The sequence below is a fragment of the Eutrema salsugineum genome, unplaced genomic scaffold (assembly GCF_000478725.1).
Source record: "Eutrema salsugineum unplaced genomic scaffold, Eutsalg1_0 scaffold_10, whole genome shotgun sequence".
NCBI lineage: Eukaryota > Viridiplantae > Streptophyta > Magnoliopsida > Brassicales > Brassicaceae > Eutrema > Eutrema salsugineum.
This window is the reverse complement of record NW_006256908.1, coordinates 4,842,727-4,861,982: the sequence shown is the minus strand read 5'-3', so window position 1 is coordinate 4,861,982 and position 19,256 is coordinate 4,842,727. Positions and strand designations below refer to the sequence as shown.

General features: G+C 35.3%; 7 protein-coding genes across 7 annotated transcripts; 4 read left to right on the top strand and 3 right to left on the bottom strand.

Moving 5' to 3' along the window:
- Positions 1-254: 254 nt before the first annotated feature.
- LOC18027679 lies at positions 255-3,985 on the bottom strand. Its single transcript, XM_006409945.2, has 3 exons — positions 3,716-3,985; positions 875-3,305; positions 255-798 (listed from the first exon to the last, which is right to left on the bottom strand). The coding sequence occupies exons 2-3, from the start codon at positions 3,200-3,202 to the stop codon at positions 484-486; spliced, it is 2,643 nt and encodes an 880-aa protein (XP_006410008.1). The 5' UTR covers positions 3,203-3,305; positions 3,716-3,985; the 3' UTR covers positions 255-483.
- Positions 3,986-4,377: 392 nt separating this feature from the next.
- Positions 4,378-5,184, top strand: LOC112081457 (17.6 kDa class I heat shock protein 2). Its single transcript, XM_024148031.1, has one exon. The coding sequence runs from the start codon at positions 4,538-4,540 to the stop codon at positions 5,003-5,005; it is 468 nt and encodes a 155-aa protein (XP_024003799.1). The 5' UTR covers positions 4,378-4,537; the 3' UTR covers positions 5,006-5,184.
- Positions 5,185-6,315: 1,131 nt separating this feature from the next.
- On the top strand, positions 6,316-7,091 carry LOC18027677 (glutathione S-transferase U1). Its single transcript, XM_006409943.1, has 2 exons — positions 6,316-6,639; positions 6,744-7,091. The coding sequence occupies exons 1-2, from the start codon at positions 6,316-6,318 to the stop codon at positions 7,089-7,091; spliced, it is 672 nt and encodes a 223-aa protein (XP_006410006.1).
- Positions 7,092-8,682: 1,591 nt separating this feature from the next.
- On the bottom strand, positions 8,683-10,041 carry LOC112081544 (putative nuclease HARBI1). The gene has a single exon (XM_024148306.1). The coding sequence runs from the start codon at positions 10,039-10,041 to the stop codon at positions 8,683-8,685; it is 1,359 nt and encodes a 452-aa protein (XP_024004074.1).
- Positions 10,042-10,784: 743 nt separating this feature from the next.
- Positions 10,785-11,513, bottom strand: LOC112081543 (glutathione S-transferase T3-like). The gene has a single exon (XM_024148305.1). The coding sequence runs from the start codon at positions 11,511-11,513 to the stop codon at positions 10,785-10,787; it is 729 nt and encodes a 242-aa protein (XP_024004073.1).
- Positions 11,514-13,734: 2,221 nt separating this feature from the next.
- LOC18027676 (glutathione S-transferase U3) lies at positions 13,735-14,884 on the top strand. The gene is made up of 2 exons (XM_006409942.2): positions 13,735-14,095; positions 14,444-14,884. Exons 1-2 carry the CDS (start codon positions 13,772-13,774, stop codon positions 14,813-14,815), a joined length of 696 nt encoding a protein of 231 aa, XP_006410005.1. The 5' UTR covers positions 13,735-13,771; the 3' UTR covers positions 14,816-14,884.
- Positions 14,885-15,470: 586 nt separating this feature from the next.
- LOC18027675 (glutathione S-transferase U4) lies at positions 15,471-16,790 on the top strand. The gene is made up of 2 exons (XM_024148490.1): positions 15,471-15,839; positions 16,251-16,790. The coding sequence occupies exons 1-2, from the start codon at positions 15,519-15,521 to the stop codon at positions 16,599-16,601; spliced, it is 672 nt and encodes a 223-aa protein (XP_024004258.1). The 5' UTR covers positions 15,471-15,518; the 3' UTR covers positions 16,602-16,790.
- The last annotated feature ends 2,466 nt before the right edge of the window (positions 16,791-19,256 follow it).

Genomic DNA, 19,256 nt, shown 5'->3' with positions numbered 1-19,256 from the left:
CAAACTGCATAATAATATGCAAGAACATTGAAAAAAAAAAAAAAAAAACAGAACAAAGAACATAAATGACAAACAAACTAGAGAGAGAAAGAGGCAAAGCAAAAAATAAGAGATAGCGAGATTTTACCTTGCTATGGTGGCGGTGAGTGACGTGATAATACGCAAAGAGACGTGATGATCCTATCCAGGAGTTCAGGCAATGGTAGCGTTTTGAGAAAAAAAGTTTTTGCAAGTTTCAAAGCTGCTGATTAAAATGATAGAAATAAATAGAATCTAGGGTTTCAATCTACATACAAGTAGAAAAAATAACACATTACATATTTTATTTCCTTAAATATTTAATTTATGGATATTCGATTAAAACAAGTTTCACAAATTTCTATTTAACGTAATCTACTCCCACACCGTAATTACATAGAAAATACGAACCCATCATCATAGACTAAGATCATATATATAGCAGATTATTTGTTGAAGAAGCAACTAAACCCTACCCACAGGAGACAACGGTGGTTGTGAAAGATACTTTGCCGGAGCCTCAGCTTCAATAGGACCTGAAAATGACTTCAACCTCTCGCTTTGAGTCATCGACGACACCTCTCCGTAATAAGCTTTGTTGTCTGCACGCGAGGTGTTTGGTTCCACGGTCTTAACCGGATTTCGTCCCTCGTTAACCGCTATACAAATGGAGAATGCTTGCAAGAGTGAGAGTGATGTATTGTACTCAACCGCGTAAACACCTTCTCTGTATGGAGTGAAACTCAAGAACGGTTGGTTGTTATTATCCTGTAATCCTCCCTGCCACAATAATCACACATTAGTAAAAGCTTAGACCTGTCGTAGTATTTCACAGTGTGTGATGTTATGTTTAAACCTGAAAGAAAAGCTTGAAAGCATCTGAAGTGGAGGCAGAGAGGTTTGTGGGTTTATTAGACTGATTATTGGTGAGGATTTTAAGGTTGCAGCCCATGTCCCAGCCTCCACAGTCACATGATCCACCTGATTTCCATCTTTGGATCAGCGACGAAGGACCTCCTTTGTGTGGGAGACTGTGAATACCACTTGGAAGCACCACTGTTGCGTTAACGCCTGCAAAGTAATCTCCAAGTGTGGTTCCGTTCTGTTTCTGGTCTCGACAAGGGTCTTTGGTTACGCTCGTGTCACCGATTCTCGGGACCTTGATCACCATGGCAGCTAGCTCGTTATTCCGCTGTGATTCAGATGCGAAGAGTACAAATTCTCTGGTTAAAAGGTTGTCGACAGAACTTTCTCCAGCGGGAATCAGATGCTTAGAACAAGAGACTCTCATCTGAGCGACGATGTTAGATGTGTACTCTTGGCTTTGCACCTTCCTAGTGTGGTTTATCCATTTCCCATTTTTCTTCTGTACTTCCTGCACAGTGAAAAACGTATACTTGTGTCCATAATCTTCCTTCTCTGGGGCAAACTGCTTTCTTATTGTGGCTGCTGTAATGCTTAGTTCCTTGTCAACCGCAAAAGTGAACAGTGGTTGATCATTCTTAGACGTCACACGAAATAGAGCCTGCACGGTTGAAGTTTTTCCATTTCTTGAAAGAAGGGATGAAGAAGATGGTTGACCCTCGGATAGAATATGCTTTTGGTGAATTGAAGGTACACCCTTCAGTGATGGCTCAGGAGATCTACATGCATGACTTGATTTGGGTCTAATCAGCGGCTCGAGTAACCTTCTCAAGGGACTAGACCTGCCTCTGTTTGCTATAGTGGTGTTATCTAAAGAGCTGTCACTGATAGAAGAGGTAGATCGATTGTCTAAATCAGCTCGTGATGATTTAAGTGCTGCGCTTAAGTGGGGAGGAGTCGGGGCATTTTCAGAGTTGGAGTTTTTGCTGGACTTTCCAATGCTGAAGCTGAGTCGACGAAATGGTGAAATGCTCCTTGCTCTTTCTGACACAACTTTAACTGGTCTCTGATCTGGCTGTGTGGGTAGTGTTTCTGTTGATCTTCTGTCTAAAGTCCTGCTTCTTGAGGGACTAGATTCAGCTTTTCTTGATCGTGGAGCTGAACGTGATCTCTCTGATGAAAATCTATTTTTCTCTGCACTCAAGAAGTTGATACGCTTTAAGAACGGTTTACTTCCATCAGCTTCACGTCGGAAGTGACCTACATCTGAGTCCAGGACTGGACCTTGCACATACGTTAGCCTCTCTGGGAACCCCTTTCTATTAGTTTCTGCCACTCGCTCAGCGAGCAACACTTTTGAGTCATAAAACTTGGACAAACCGATTATCTGTTTCTGAGAAACAATTCCTGGTACAAATACAGCAGCAGGCTTTTCTTTTCCAAACAGATCATGAACACGAGGGTTTCGGATTCTCTCGTCCGACTTCTCTGCTTTTTTCTTAAAATCATCGGCTAAATTCCTTGATATAACCCTTGTGCAAGAAGGACTATCAGGCTTTGATGAACTCAAGAAAGTTCTGGTTTTTGGAACAATCTTAAGGTCAGAATCTTTCTTCTCATTCTGTAGGAATGCAGTTCCACGAGGGCTTTGATGAAACTGCACATCTCTTCTAGTGGAATCCTTTTGTCCATCCGTGTTATTTCCTGGCAAAGAGCTATGAATTTCGGAAGTATCACCATTATCTCGAGGTGGAAGTGGAACAAAATCTTGAGGACAATCTCCTGGCTTAGATGACATCAGATAGTACTGCAGGGGAGGATGATTAATCCTTTTGCGGAAAGGAGAAGCACACAAACCTCTGCTGGAATCAGTCGATGATTCATCAGTCCAGAGTGATGACGATGTGCTTGTGTTGGACAACGAAGACCTTGTATGCTTATCGAACTGTTTATCACCAGACTGCCTACTTCTTAGGTCCTGTGAACCAAAGCCACCGGCTTTAACGTCTTTGACTTCAAGTTTTTCACATTTCTTTATATAACTCGGCACATAAGACTTGTATTTCACAAGGTCTCTTTCTCCTGACGCGGTTCTACCTATCCGAGACTTGAGACGATTCTCCAGGCGTTTGGGACAGACGTCTTCGACCTTTTTGGTGATCTCTCGGTGGAAGTCGGAATAAGACAATCCGCGTTTATCATCTCTAAACTTATCCGGAAGATATGACCTTTGGCTTTCCTTAGTCAATACTCTCTTCTCAGCTGCCACAAAAGGAGGTCTATCACTTGAACCCTTCTTCAGCTCCAAACGGCACTCCATCTGTTTCAGAAGCAGTAACGTCTCATTCAGATAAATTCCTTTAGCTTCCCATTCTACTGAAGAAGCTTAAAATGCTCGAAATTATCTTGCAGGAAACACCTTCCTGTAAATACAAGAAAATTACAGTCTTATCCACAACACAGGGTAAATCTTCAAAATTCTGAGATGGGTTTGAACAAAAAATGCCAAGATTATCAGATATAAAAAGCTCGTGACCTTTGAATCCTTTACAATCATTGAGATCTGACAAGAATCTCTACAGGGAAACCTAACTATAAAAAAAGACCAATATACAACCACATTCTTTCAGATATTCCTCTTTAAGCTTCCAAAACTCAAAACACAAAATATTAGAAACTCGAAAATGACTACAGAGGCCTAACTGAACACAAAATATCGAGAGAATCACACTAACTTTTAACACGATAAGGCAAAATTTCTTCGAAGACGAAGACATTCACCGGAAAATCGACAGTTTCAGAGTGCGAAAAAGCACTGAAATCGAATCCGTACCTCGTCAGAATCAGTGAGCAGAGACTGGAGCAGCAGCCATCGGAAGAAGAGCCGTGAAAAATCAGATCAGAAGGAGCAAAAACGAGGAGAAACAGATCTCTAATCTCCTCCGTGAAATCCGGAAGCGGGAATCGCGCCGACGAAGCTGACCCAATCAGCTAACGAAGGTAAAAGAGAGTAGAGTAAGAGAGAGAAGAGAGGTTTTTTTGAGCTTCTTTATTGTGTAGATAGAGAAGAAGCTAAAACAAGTAGTGAGAGAGAGTTGTTGGAGAGAGTGTGTTTTTAGCTCGCCGAGTCTTTCGTGGAAAGTAGTTTTAATTTATATTTTTTTATTTTTGGAGAAAAAGAAAAAGACATTTTTTTGTGGCCGACGGATTTAGTAAAAGAAGTAAGGTGAAAAGAGTAGAAATCTAGAATCGTACGATCCAGATTCTTTGTTGGACGCGGGAATTTCGTCAGCATGGACCCCACTTAATAGGATCTCAAAGTCTCTACACACCGTTGGATTATACAGCTCTGCTTTGTTTAGACCAGATTATAAAATACGAGAAACTAAAGATGGGCCCAGTTTAAATCATAACCCGACCCAGCCCATTAAGGCCCATGAAACTAAACCTTCCTAGAATTTTCTGGATTCACCTGATTTTTTCCTCCTTCACGTCCTCTGGATGTTTCTAGTTTCGTGTACTTAGAGAATCAAGAAGCTCGAGAGATTTCGTCTTTGCGCCTTTAAATAGCTTCCTCGATTCTCAGTGTTTTCTCAGAAAAGTTCAAATTCAACAAAGTTTCTCAGCAACGAAATCGAATTAAAAACTCAGAAAAATGTCGATGATTCCAAGCTTCTTCGGCAACAACAGGCGTAGCAGCATCTTCGATCCGTTCTCGATGGATGTCTGGGATCCATTCAAGGAGTTTCCGTCGATGTCTTCCTCGCTTTCTCGAGAAAACGCTGCGATCGTGAACACACGTGTGGACTGGAGGGAGACGCCGGAGGCGCACGTGTTCAAGGCGGACTTGCCTGGACTTAAGAAGGAGGAAGTGAAGGTGGAGATCGAGGAAGACAGCGTTTTGAAGATCAGTGGAGAGAGACACGTGGAGAAGGAGGATAAGAACGACACGTGGCACCGTGTGGAGAGATCGAGTGGGCAGTTTTCGAGGAGGTTTAGGCTGCCGGAGAATGTGAAGATGGATCAGGTGAAAGCTGCGATGGAGAATGGAGTTTTGACTGTGACTGTGCCTAAATCGGAGACGAAGAAAGCTGATGTCAAATCTATTCAGATCTCCGGTTAAGTTTCTTTCTCTTTTTTTAAGTAACATCTAATGTGTGTTTTGTGTTGTGTTCTGTTTCTGATTTCACTGAGTGTCCTCTGTCTGAGATTTGAAAGTGTTATCAGTTAATGGGTCGTTGATGTATCTTAATAAAAGTATGGAATAAATAAATTGTTGTGAAGCTTCGCAAAAATGTAAAAGCTTATCGAGAATGTTCATTGTTTACATCTTTCCGGCTAGGAACACCAGATACGTACCACACTCACTTTACCTAAGAAGGAGAAGATAAGTATAAAAATCAGTAAAAACAATCATATACAACACACATAAAGAAAGAAATTATTTAAGACTTTGAATAGCTGCAGAGTAAGGAGTGTAGAGACCAACATTTTCATACTAGAGTATGGAGTGTATTGAGTCGATAAAATGGACCATTTGAATGGTAAAAAGTGAATACCGGTATGCAATAGCGAGGACAAAAAGGCAAAACCAGTTTTAACATTTCTTTTTACAATAACTGATAACATGATTTTCTTAAACATATGGATCAAGAAGTTGAATGGGGTTTGAGATCGTGAGGGAATGTAAGAGGGGAACACATTGAGCACTTGAAAATAAATGCAGAGAAAATCAAAATCGGCCTTTCATAGACAAACACAATACTCGTTAATCTAGAGATTTTTTTTTTTGGTAGAAAAAACATGTTAACAAAAGATTTATTCTAGAGATGTTAACTATATGGAACGGCCTAGATCTCTATAAGGCCCTAAGGGGTTGTTGTGTAACAAGTGCATTTGTATCGTCTCTTTCATTATTTAGAAGTTGTTATAATCAAAGTACTAGATAAAGATGGGCGACATATCTATGGAACAATGTAAGTAGTAGAATATTCTGTTTGATAAATTAGAGTCGAAAATAGTTTTGCACCGTAAAGTAAACAAACCGAGTGACGACAAAAAAAAAGTAAACAAACCAATTTAGATGTTACAAAACAATTAAAAACAAGTCTAGGTAGTTATTGATCGATATTACTTAAAATATACACAATGCTTCTTATAGTATTTAAAGTAACTGTGTGGAGATTGGAGGCGCTAAGTGCTGCTAAAATTCAATAATTAAGACGAGTGACGTTAGCAATGATGTGCATATCCTTTTTCTGGTTTGATCTTCAATATATCTTGGATACCAAGATAAGGCAGAATGGTATTTTATTCACTTATTTATTTATTAACCAAAACCTCATTTTTATATATACTACACTAGTAATCAATCAAGCGAACGAAACAGAAAACAGAGAAGTTAGATAATAAAAATTAAGCGAGAAAGATCGAATGGCGGAGAATGAAGGAGTAGTGAAGCTTCTAGGGTTTTGGGCAAGTCCTTTTAGTCGTCGGGTGGAGATGGCTCTCAAACTCAAAGGCGTACCATACGAATACTTGGAGGAAGACTTGCCCAACAACAAGAGCCCTTTGCTTCTTGAGTTAAACCCGGTTCACAAGAAGGTTCCGGTTCTTGTCCACAATGGCAAAATATTGCCCGAGTCACATCTAATCCTCGAATACATCGATAAGACATGGCAGAGTAATCCAATTCTTCCTCAAGATCCTTACCAGAAATCCATGGCTCGATTCTGGGCCAAGTTCGTTGATGAGCAGGTATATCAAAAACATTGATTTGTAGGTTAAATGGTAAGAAATCAAGATTCTATACAAGGTAAAACTTATTCTTGTTTTTCTTGTATATTGATCTAAACTTACAGGTCATAACACTAGGATTCAGGTCTCTGGTAAAAGCAGAGAAAGGAAGAGAGGTTGCTATTGAAGAGGCTCGAGAAATTATTATGTTTCTTGAGAAGGAAGTCACTGGAAAAGATTTCTTTGGTGGCAAGACAATTGGATTCGTGGACATGGTCGCAGGAAGTATAATCCCGTTTTGTTTGGCTCGGCTTTGGGAAGGTATGGGGATTGATATGATTCCAGAGGAGAAGTTTCCAGAGTTAAACAGATGGATCAAAAGATTGAGTGAAATTGAGACCGTGAGGGAATGTATTCCTCACAGAGAGAAACATATTCAGCACATGATGAAAGTTGCAGAGCGATACAAATAAGGCCTAAAAGATAAATACATCGTACTTCTTGGTTCAGATATATTTGCTATATAATATATATATATATATATCTGCTATATAGTATATATATATATATATGTGCATGCATCGTTTTGTGATTGAAAATGGAGTGTATGAGTACGTGTATCCGTATTGATAGTAGAAACTTTTGTATGATAACTGATATATGTCTTAATACTTTAAGAGGTTTACTATTATAATTTTTGCGTGTAGCTACGGAATAGTCACTTATATTTTGTGACTATCTTCAATGAGTCATTACAGAATCAAAAATCTAGATTTTGAGATTTTCAAGATATAAAAAAATAGTAAAAATGATGATATATCAGGGTAGTTTTTAAAATTGTAATTAGAAAGTAATACAAGAACTTATTATTATAAGGGGAAAAAACGAAAACTTAATTTATGTAAAAGAAACAAGAATGACAAAAAATATAAATCAACTTGCTTAGGAAAAGTTGATACTTGCAGGAATGGTACATAATAATTAGTACAAACGTAAATCTAATTAAAATAAATCTGGTATAGATGAATTTATGGAGAGATAATGTAATGTTATTACAAATATGCAAACTGTATGATGTATCGATAAAAAAAAAATTATGTAGGATATTTAATTTGAGAAATTTTAGAGAATACCATCTTTACGATGCCTATTTCAAAAATACCAACAGTTCATACTTTCAAATTGCCATTTTTGATAGTGTAGTATTTCCCATATTATATACTTGCTAAGGATTGAGAAAAAATAATTACACTTACAAGGATCCAAAACAAAACCACAAAAAGCTAGTCAAAATAAGAACAAAGAAGGTAGGCAAGATTGAGAGGAGACAGAGAGATCCAATTGCGAAGAAATGTGAGGATGTATATGGAAGCTTCTAGGGTTTTGGGACAAGTTCAGTTAAGGTGAGCTGAGACATGTTTAAAGATTTCCAATCACTTGATTTATCTTTAGAATATCATTTGATAGTGGACACCAAGAGAAAGCAAAATGCTCCTTTTTCTCAATCACGTACAAAAAGAATAAGGGAGAAGTGAGATCCAATCGCATGAGAGCCGGCTCTGTATATCGTGCTGTAAGGGAAAATTTACATAAACTCCAAAATCTTTAAACAACTAGATGATCACATAATAGATTCATAAAAAGATTTATAGAATTACATGCATTCATAGTTGTAAAGAGAAAATGATCTTCTTTGGATGGAAGATGAAATGTTTAAGCTAGGTGATTAGATTTCTCTCTCATTGTCTAGAATTTTTAGGTGTTGTTTTTCTTAAGTTTTGTTTATATAATGGTTTAAGGGCATCAGCAATGTAGAGACCATCATGAGTCTCCAAATCAATTTTTTATTAATATGTGATGATATAGTGGATTTAGAAACTGGGTGTGGAAACCCTCATTTGTAGTGTGTGCAATGGGAGAGACGCATGTGGGTCTCTAGAAATAAAATTTTATTTAAGAAAAAAAAAATATGTTTTAATGAAAAGTACATTTTATTCAATAAAACTCATGTAATACCTTGAAATAGGGGAAATAAACATAAAACATACAAATTTAATGAAAAACTTAAGTTATATTTTGAGTGAATCCAAATTTTTGCCAGATATGCTCCAACAAATCTGCTTGTAACCGATCATGTATTTTTTTATCACGAACTCTCAACTGATTATCCATCAGATTTCGAATATTTGTTGTCATAGTTGTTGAGTACGACTGAGCTTCTTGTGAACTACTAGTTCCTTCTCCTTGTTGAAATTCCAAAAAATTATATTGCGTGCGTGCATCTCTCTCGTCTTCAACTATCATATTATGGAGGATGATACAAGCTCGGATAATTTTGCCTATTTTAGCTTTATCCCAGAAAAGAGCTGGGTTTTTAACAATTGCAAACCGAGATTGCAAGACTCCAAAAGCACGTTCGACATCTTTTCGAACGGATTCCTGACGCTCAGCAAATAAAGTAGCTTTCTCACCTTGTGGAAGTGGAATTGATTTTATGAACGCTGCCCAATTTGGATATATACCATCGGTGAGATAGTATGCCAGATTGTAATGTCTTCCGTTGACAGAAAAATTTACTTCCGGGGCTCTACCTTGTAAGATATCATCAAATACGGGTGAACGGTCTAGAACATTTATATCGTTTAGTGTACCTGGAGATCCAAAAAAGGCATGCCAAATCCATAGGTCATATGAAGCGACGGCCTCTAAAACAATAGTTGGTTTCCCTGCCCCACGAGTATATTGTCCTTTCCAAGCGGTTGGACAGTTCTTCCACTCCCAATGCATGCAGTCTATGCTTCCTATCATTCCCGGGAATCCGCGTTCTTGTCCAACGTATAGCAAACGGTTTAGATCCTCCTGTGTTGGTCTCCGCAGATACTCATCCCCGTACAAAGTGATTATTGAATCAACAAAATTTTCCAAGCATGACCGAGCTGTTGTTTCACCAAGCCTAAGATACTCATCGACCGTATCAGCTGCAGCACCATACGCCAAGAGACGGATTGCAGCTGTACACTTCTGTAGTGCGGAGAGTCCTGGTTTACCCAAAGCATCTCTCTTCTGACGAAAGAATCTAACCTCATTGGAAAGTTTTTCGACAATACGGACAAACAAAGACTTGTTCATCCTAAACCTCCGTCTGAAATAAGTTGCAGGATATGTAGGAATATCACTGAAATAATCGTTCCACAGACGATTGTGGCCTTCCTGACGATCTCTTTCAACGTAAGCCCTTCTTTGTTTAGGTCTGCTTGACTCTTGATCCTCTCCATAACTGTTGAACATATTTTGGAAAGTTTGCTGAAAATATTGCTCGAACCTCTTGCCCATATAGTTGCCCATCTCCATATTTTGCTCACCATAACCATCGTTTTGGTTATCTTCTGGGTTATCATTAGGGTTATTTGATGATGATGCCATCGGACTCCAATTGACCGGTTATAAAATATGTTAAAAAAGGGTTTTGATGAATGAGTTGTAAAAAAACTTGGAAACCGTAGAATAGAAGGACAAACTTGGAAAACGTAGAATAGAAGGAGAAAGCAAGAACAATGAGAGTGGTGTCTTCCTAACTTGATGAATGGTTTCCCTCACAATTTATAGACAATTCTTTATAGCATTGTCTCGGTTACACTCAATTGATTAAAAAAAAAATTACAATTCATTTGTGGTCTACAACAAAAGAGTACTAAAAGACATATAGTGGACTGCTTTATTTTCCACTCAAACGATTCCCTGAGTCAGAAAATAGTTGAGTCCACCGCATCCCTGACTCAGCATTGCTGTTTGCATATGCTTCCCAAATATTCCCTGAAACATCATACATGAAATAGCCATTCAGACATAAATATACATGTGCAAAGTGGAAAAGCATAAGAACAACATAATGCGAGAAAAAAAGAAAACTACAACACAAGGAGGTCGAATATCTAACCGTTCACAACAACAAAATGCAACATATAAGCTTAGTTAAACACCTATACAATCACAAGTACAAACCCTAACTAATCAGAGAACAGTTCTTGAACAAGCTTCTTCTTCACGGTTTCCTCATAATCAGCTAATGGCTCCTTCCTCGCCATTAAGGTGTCAAGTAGTGCCATTTTATTGAGCCTTTCTTGCACGGCCATCTCCTTTTCCCTGATGACCCACATTCCCTCAAACTAACTTAGCGTCTTCCCTTCAGTGTTTGTTGTCTTGGTCTTCGCCTTTGCCGCCTTGATTCCAATAGGCCGAGTGCTAGGTTGTCCTTGTTCACCGACCCCTATTTCCTCCACTTCAGCAGTCGGTGCATTTGCAACAGCTTCAGTTCTTCTTTTTTTAGAGCTCCCATCGGTTTTTGCAGTAGACAGTTCAGACCATTTTTGGTCATTTCGCAACTCCTTCCACGCGTGTTCTAAGTTGAACTTCTTCTTCTGATCTTGGAAGTATATTTGGTGAGCCAGCTTGAGTACATCATTGTCGTTCATACCACTGGTCTTCTCTCGCGTAGCTGTTTCAAAGGCTCCGCAGAACTTGCATACGATGTCGTTTATCTTGTGCCACCTCTGCTTGCATTGTCCTGATTCGCGTGGTATATCCAGCTTCGCCTCTTTCATGTTCTCAGCATAATAAAGTGCGATCCGCTTCCAGAATGCGAAAGAGTTTTGCTCATTATCCACAACTGGGTCTTTGCTTGTGTTAAGCCAAGCGCTTATCAGAAGTACGTCCTCGTTCGGTGCCCAGGTTCTTCTATCAACGCGCTGACTGAGAGTTTCATGGAGGGAAGCGGGTTGAGTGCTGAAGACAGGGAGTTGCTCCACTGAGGGAAACACATCATTGTAAGGTGGCTCTTGTTGACTATTAAGTAGGTCAACAAAGTTAGCCGGTTGCGAAAATGGATATGAATCCATTTTAAAGAGTTTAGAGTATACAAAAGAGGCTGATAAAGAGGCTTGGAACAGAGATGAAAGAGGCTGAAAGAGGCCGAAAGAGGATGAAAAAGGATGAAGAGGCGAAAATGGATAGGAACAGAGATGAAAGAGGCTGAAAGAGTATACAAAGAGGCTTGGAACAGATATGAAAGATACTTGGAAGAGAGATGGAAGAGGATGATAAATAGGGTTTAGAAGTGGTGAGTTAATGACAACAGTAAAGGAAATTAAAACTAAATCACCTACCAAAATATCACTCAAGTTCGACATGACACAAACCTAAAAGGCAATGAACACTATTATATGACTTTAATTCCAAAATCTAATCAGCATTTATGACAACCTAAAAGCCAAACCCATTTCTTTCCAATCACTAATGACAACAACCAGAAGAGTAAACTAAATTCAAACTTACCGTTACAAATGAAGTCGGAGAAGAGTATCATGTTGCTCTTCCAGTTACCCGAACCAATAGTATCACACGGTCACCTGAAATGAAACCATAAACAAGTGTGAGCGACTATTATAGAACAGCAAATATAGAAGATAAAGAGAAGATAAAGAGAACAACAACTTATCTCCTTCAGTAATCCGAAAACATGGCTAGGATCCTCTCATTCGAACTCATAGCCTACACTTTGATATAAGAGACAAACGAAACATAGATTTCCAAAGTCAGAATACGTAAGACAATCAGTGATCAGCCTAAACAACTGGAATGTCAATATGCTATAGCTTATCGGCATTTGTCTGTAAATAACATGAATAAAACGTTTACATCACACACAAAAAAAATACACATACAAGTAAAAAAGAAAAGCACATAAACCATATCAAAACATATCACCGATGAATCATAGCAAAATATATATACAAGTACAAATGAAAAGCACCACACCGATGAAAAGCACATAGACTCTAAGGTCAAACAAACATATCAAAAACACAAATCAAATCCCACAAACTAGCAAAACATATATCCAGCGAAGTCTAAAACTCATCCTCAAAAACACCTTAACAATAGATTTCTTCTTCAGATACAGTCTAATTAACAAGAAAATAAGAACAATACAAGTATATTTCATCAGCATACAAAAGCCCCAATTTTCAGTGCCTAGGGTTTGCTCGCAAATTATGGACAAAGAGAGAATCACCAAATCCGTGAATCAAATGTTTATTTCCAGTTCAAATAGTACATACAGCAACCTAATCTACCCGATATTACAATCTACACACGGAAATTTTTTGACATACGAAAATCCCCAATTTTTGAATTAGGGTTTCATCGCAAATCATCGCAATTTTTGACAAACGAAAACCATGGAATCGACTTAAGAGGATAAACGAAAACCATGGAATCGTTTTTGACAAACGAAAATCATGGAATCGACCAAAGAACAAACAAAAAGAGAGGAGTTTTAGGGTTAGAAATGACTTAACTGAAGCCTATCCCTGACGAGTGGTCGCCGATTTCGGAGATGATGCGGAGGCCGTCGCGATCTGTCGGAAAATCGATCGATCGAAGAAGCAGCTTCAACAATCTCTCGTAATCGTCGGCTTGGAAGATGAAAAGGGAAGAAAGATGAAAAGGGAAGAAAAATGTGGTCGGGAAAAAATGAAATCGGTGGAACAAGTTTTTTTTTCTTCCCAATTACGTGAACCTATCAGCAATCGCCACGTGTCCCGAGAGACGTCTTCAAATGTCCCGAAATAAGAGACGTCTCGGGCCAAATAGAGATGAAGCCCAACTAAAATATTATTTTGTTTCTGCTAAAGACGCGGCCCGTATCCGCATTGCGGATGCCCTAATGGCAAGTATTTATAGGTGAAGAAAAGACTTAATTCTTCATTAGGGTTTCCATAGATTTAATCTCAACCATCCATCAAAATAAAGATATTTATGAATTATTCATTTATTTCCAATATATTTAGACACCAATTACATTTAATAATAACATTATTCTAATAAAAAATGGATGAATATAAGACTATATTATAGGGAAAATTTTATTTCTTACACGTGCTTCTAGATGTTTTTACAAAAGCAAGAAAAATATAACTAGTCTAGTATACTATCGCAGTAAAAGCCTAAAACTAAAAGGGACTTTTCTTCTTCTTTTTCTTTTCATTTTTATTTAAAATCAAGCATAATTTACATGATAGTATAAAATAGTCAAAGAAGAACAGAGGAGTTAGATAGAAAGAAAGAAAGCGAGAGACATAGAGAGATAGATTCAATGGCGGAGAAAGAAGAGGTTGTAAAGCTGATAGGGTCTTGGGCAAGCCCTTTTAGTCGTCGGGTCGAGATAGGTCTCAAACTCAAAGGTGTGCTTTACGAGTACATGGACGAAGATTACTTGGTCACCAAGAGCCCTTTGCTTCTTCAACTAAACCCAATTTACAAGAAGGTTCCGGTTTTTGTCCACAATGGTAAAGTATTACCAGAGTCACATCTGATCCTCGAATACATCGACCAAACATGGACAAATAATCCAATTCTACCGCGAGATCCATACGAGAAAGCCATGGCTCTATTTTGGGCCAAATTCGTCGATGAACAAGTAAATCTAAAAACTAATTCATTTGTGTACTAATTGCATATGTGTACACTTGGAACCACTGGTTACTCGAAGTTTAATATCTTTTTTTCCCTAAATTTCAATACATCTTAAATAGTGAAATCAAGATTCCCGCTCCAATTGGCGAACAGTAATAATTGTTATTTTTTATAAAGGAATTGCAATTTATATGCATAATTTACATTTAACGATATATAAGTATGCTATGTATTTTTTTTTTTTTTTTATGCTATGTATTTTAAAAGTGTTAGACTATCCATGCACAAAACATTAAATTATAAATAAATTTTGATATGGAACGTTTGCTATATATCGCTACCGTGTACGTAGGTCACATCAATAGGGTTGAGATCTCTAGTAAAATCAGAGAAAACTGATGTTGCAATCAAGGAGGCTCAGGAACTCATTACGTTTCTTGAGAAGGAAATCACCGGAAATGAATTTTTCGGCGGAAAGGCGATAGGATTCTTGGACATGGTTGTAGGAAGTATGATCCCGTTTTGTCTGGCTCGGGCTTGGGAAGGTATGGGAATTGATATGATTCCAGAGAATAAGTTTCCAGAACTAAACAGATGGATCAAGAATTTGAAAGAAATTAAGATCGTGAGGGAATGTATACCTAATAAAGAGAAACATATTGAGCACATGATGAAAATTGTAGAGCGAATCAAAGCTGCTTCGAAGACGATATGTACTCTTTGATCTGGAGAGTTTATATAACTATATTTTGTATTGCCTTGTTATTCTAAAATTGTATGATTGATTTATTAAATAAAGATGAGTGATAAATGTATCCGCATTGGTTGTAAAAACGGTTTGTATGAATGTCTAGATGTCTCTAATATAGTAAAACGTTACCATAATATGATTTTATCATGACATATATTATTTATCATTTAGATGGTAACCAATTTGAATTACGATTGAACAAAATTACCGTTAAAATAAGAACCAATTTGAATTACTCAAACAAAAGATGTCTTATACAAAAAAATGTTTGCTGATGAGCGGTCTGACACATATATATATATATATAACCACGTTGTACATGGCGTAGAGTTATCTAAAATAAATATTAGTTAAGTAACTTTACAATTTAATTACGTAATAAACCAAAAATTTTGAGATGTATGCTACCGAAAATATCCATTGAATGAAAGAAAAACTGAGAGGTGAAGATAAATATGCACCAATAGTAGAGAAGAATAAATTTAAAAATGACGTCAGCTATGATGTTTAAACCTTCTAGATAGCCTTCGATGATGCATGACTGGGTCCAAGACAAAGCAAAATGGTCCTTTGTTTCTTGCCACGACGCCGTTTGCATATATATAGTTCTCAATCACGAGATCAAAACAAGAAGAAAAAATAACTAGGCTTAGAATAAGGAAGCAAGTGGGATCATATGGCAGATAGAGAAGAGGATGTGAAGCTTCTAGGCTTTTGGGCAAGCCCTTTTAGCCGTAGAGTCGAGATGGCTCTCAAACTTAAAGGCGTGCCTTACGAGTACTTGGAGCAAGATTTGATGAACAAGAGCGATTTGCTTCTTGAGCTAAACCCGGTTTACAAGAAGGTTCCAGTTCTTGTCCATAAAGGTAAAATATTACTCGAGTCACATCTGATCCTCGAATACATCGACCAGACATGGACAAACAATCCAATTCTTCCTCGAGATCCATACGAGAAAGCTATGGCTTTATTTTGGGCCAAGGTTGTTGATGAACAGGTAACTATTATACCAATTCCTTAATTAATTATTGCATATGTCATATGTGACTTCTTGAAATGATTAACACATAGAACCACCAATTGTACTTGGATTTGTACATTTTAAATAGTGAAATCAGGATTTTGATTGACATTGGTAAGCTACAGAATTTCCAAATGATGAAACGATTCCCACAACTTCTACCAAACATAAATTTTTGAAAAAAAGCGAGTCCCCAAGAATGTATATATATTAGTAACCGAAGTAAAAAAAAGGTAATATATGTTATTCCTCGAATGTTCACTAAAATTAGTATCTTATTCCATTTTGAAATACCATTCCGCTTATATATGTTTCAATGATCACAAAAATATCAATGCAAAATTAATATTCTAACTCCAATTACATTTGTAATGAAACGGTTTGTAGGTCACATCTAGGTTGATTTCCCTGGTGAAAGCAGAGAAGGGATTAGAGGTTGCAATTGAGGAGGCTCGAGAACACATTACATTTCTTGAAAAGGAAGTCACCGGAAAAGATTTCTTCGGTGGCAAGACAATCGGATTTTTGGACATGGTCGCAGGAAGTGTGATCCCGTTTTGTTTGGCTCGGGCTTGGGAAGGTATGGGGATTGATATGATTCCAGAGGAAAAGTTTCCAGAGCTAAATAGATGGATTAAGAAGTTGAATGATTTGGAGATTGTGAGGGAATGTATTCCTCCTCGAGAGAAACAAATTGACCACATGAAAAAAGTTGCAGAGCGAATCAAATCGGCTTAAGAAATAATTATCATAGTTTTTTGGACTGGAGTTGTTAACTTGTTTTTATAGCTTCGTTGTTAATAAGTTGTATGTGAACTATCTACTAAATAAAAATGAGGATATCTGTATCTGCAATGGTAAAAGAAATATTTTGTATGAATATGAAGATACGTATCTCTTTACTTGAGCTTTTTTTTTATAACTAAACTAGGTGAATACCCGTAAGTAAAGTGTAGATTTTATTTTTTCAACTATTTCAAATTTATATATTTTTGTATTTTTTTTAGAAAATATATAATCATTATCTATTATGTGCTAGTATATTATTATAAATCAATCAATTTGAATTTAATATCATTAAAAATCAAGAGTTTATACCAAAAAATTATCCATCAATATATTTAATTAATTATAACATAAATTCTTGTTTAATATTTACATAAATATTATTTAAAAATCAATTAATAGATATTTTTTTCTTTTTTTAGTAACTAAAATTTAATATTAAAATTTATTAATTAAGTTTTTTTGAACTGTAATTTTAAATAGGTTTTTTCTTCAACTATTTCAAATTTATATATTTTTGTAATTTTAAAAAAAAATAAATCATCATTTATTATTTGTTAGTATATTATTATAAATCATTCAATTTAAAATATAATATCATTAAAAATTAAAAAGTTATTAAAAAAACATCAGTTTTTAATAAATTATACCATAAATTCTTGTTTAATATTTACATAAATGTTATTTAAGAATCAATTAATAAAAAAAACTTTCGTTTTCTTTGAATGGTTTAACATTTAACATTAAAATTTATTAACTAATTTTTTCTAAAAACTGTAATTTTAAATTAAAAAATGACACATATTATTTCTATATCAATTCTCAAATGCTGATGTATCACTCATATGAAGAGAATTGAGCAATCATATATATTATAAGCAAAGTAAAATTTTGAGTTAAAGCTCTCTCATTTAATTTTAGGGTGGCTAATTACCTTTTACCCCTTCTTATATTTTTTAAATTAATTTTAATAACAAAATTATTAAAAATTGTAAATTAATTAAAAAATATCAAAAATCATAATTAAATAAAAATATTAAAAATCGTAATTAAATAAAAATATTAAAAATCGTAAATTAATTAAAAAAAACTGTTAAAATCATATATATTATAAGCAAAGTAAACTTTTGAGTTAAAGCTCTCTCATTCAATTTTAGGGTGACTAATTACCCTTTACCCATTTTTATATTTTTTAAATTAATTTTAATAACAAAATTATTAAAAATTGTAAATTAATTAAAAATATTAAAAATCATAATTAAATAAAAATATGAAAAATCGTAATTAAATAAAAAATATTAAAAATTGTAAATAATTAAAAAAAACTGTTAAAAATCGAAATTTAATAAAAAAACATTTAAATTTAATAAAATTATTAAAAATCGAAATTTAATCAAAAAAATATTTAAAATAGAAAATAACGAAAATTTTAAAATTGGAATTTAATCAAAAAACATTTAGAATCATATCATATATAATATATGCAAAGTAAATTTTTCGCTATAAGGTCTCTCATTCTATTTAGGTAATTAATTCCCCTTTATTCGTTAATAAAATCTTTTTAATTCCCCTTTATTCGTTAATCGGATTATCTGTTGAGCGTGATTATCTGAAAAAAAAATATACATGTGATGTGGGAAATCCTAGCTTAAGTTGAGAGCTATATATAAATATATTACTTTTTTTAAATGTATCTTAATCTCAATTGTGGTTTGGTTTCTACATTGGTCGGCTTTTTGTTGTATTGTTTACCGTCTTTATTTTTTATAAATCAATTTTTCGTTTTTTTCTATTGTTTTTTTCTGTTTTTTCAGTACCAATAGTAGTGTTCCTCGATTATATGTTGTTGTTTTGTGTTGTCAGTTATTCTTCCTTACTTAACGTGATTAAAACCATGTCAACATATCATAAATCATCTTCATTGTCTAATGAACAGGTTTTAAGTCTTTTGTTTTTTTTGCTTGTTTTAAAGATGGCTTTCTGAATTCTGTTTATTTGAATAATGTAAGAGATGTCAAATACTTTAACAGGACGCAGAGGAAAAAACCAAAAAAGAAAACAGAAAAAGGGAAAAAAGGAAAAACGAAGTAGAAAAAGAAGATAAAAAGATAAACTGAAACATATAGAAGAACATAGAGTTGACGAAAACGTAAAAAAATGAAGAAAAAATGAACAAAAAGTCCTAGACCATGAACGATAAGATCAAGATGGGTAACACAAAATAGTGAAAAAGAAAAATGATAAAGAGATGAAGATTTCAAAGTTGAAGAAGAAAACTGAAAGAAAAAGAAGAACAAAAATGGTAGATGAAGAAAATAAAGTATAAGAAGATGAAAACCCGACGATGAAAAAGAAAATAAAAAAGAAGAAAGTAAAGATGCGAAAAGGACAAACAAAAATTAGAAAGAAAAAAGTTTGGATAGGACAAAAATGACGAAGAAGAAGTAAAAAGCAGAAGATAAAAACGGCTAATAAAACCAAAAGAAGAATAGTAGAAGATGTTGAAGAATAAAAATTTAGAGAATACAAAGACAATAAAATAAAACAAAGAAGAAGGGACAGACAAATAAAACAAAAAAAATCAACAGAAAAAACGAAAAAAAAACC

Coding starts and splice junctions, on each gene's coding strand:
- LOC18027679 (XM_006409945.2), bottom strand. CDS start 3,202: ATGGAGTGCCGTTTGGAGCTGAAGAAGGGTTCAAGTGATAGACCTCCT. Junction 799..874: donor CTTTCAAGCTTTTCTTTCAG/GTTTAAACATAA, acceptor TTATTGTGGCAG/GGAGGATTACAGGATAATAA.
- LOC18027676 (XM_006409942.2), top strand. CDS start 13,772: ATGGCGGAGAAAGAAGAGGTTGTAAAGCTGATAGGGTCTTGGGCAAGC. Junction 14,096..14,443: donor CCAAATTCGTCGATGAACAA/GTAAATCTAAAA, acceptor CCGTGTACGTAG/GTCACATCAATAGGGTTGAG.
- LOC112081544 (XM_024148306.1), bottom strand. CDS start 10,041: ATGGCATCATCATCAAATAACCCTAATGATAACCCAGAAGATAACCAA.
- LOC112081543 (XM_024148305.1), bottom strand. CDS start 11,513: ATGGATTCATATCCATTTTCGCAACCGGCTAACTTTGTTGACCTACTT.
- LOC18027677 (XM_006409943.1), top strand. CDS start 6,316: ATGGCGGAGAATGAAGGAGTAGTGAAGCTTCTAGGGTTTTGGGCAAGT. Junction 6,640..6,743: donor CCAAGTTCGTTGATGAGCAG/GTATATCAAAAA, acceptor CTAAACTTACAG/GTCATAACACTAGGATTCAG.
- LOC18027675 (XM_024148490.1), top strand. CDS start 15,519: ATGGCAGATAGAGAAGAGGATGTGAAGCTTCTAGGCTTTTGGGCAAGC. Junction 15,840..16,250: donor CCAAGGTTGTTGATGAACAG/GTAACTATTATA, acceptor AACGGTTTGTAG/GTCACATCTAGGTTGATTTC.
- LOC112081457 (XM_024148031.1), top strand. CDS start 4,538: ATGTCGATGATTCCAAGCTTCTTCGGCAACAACAGGCGTAGCAGCATC.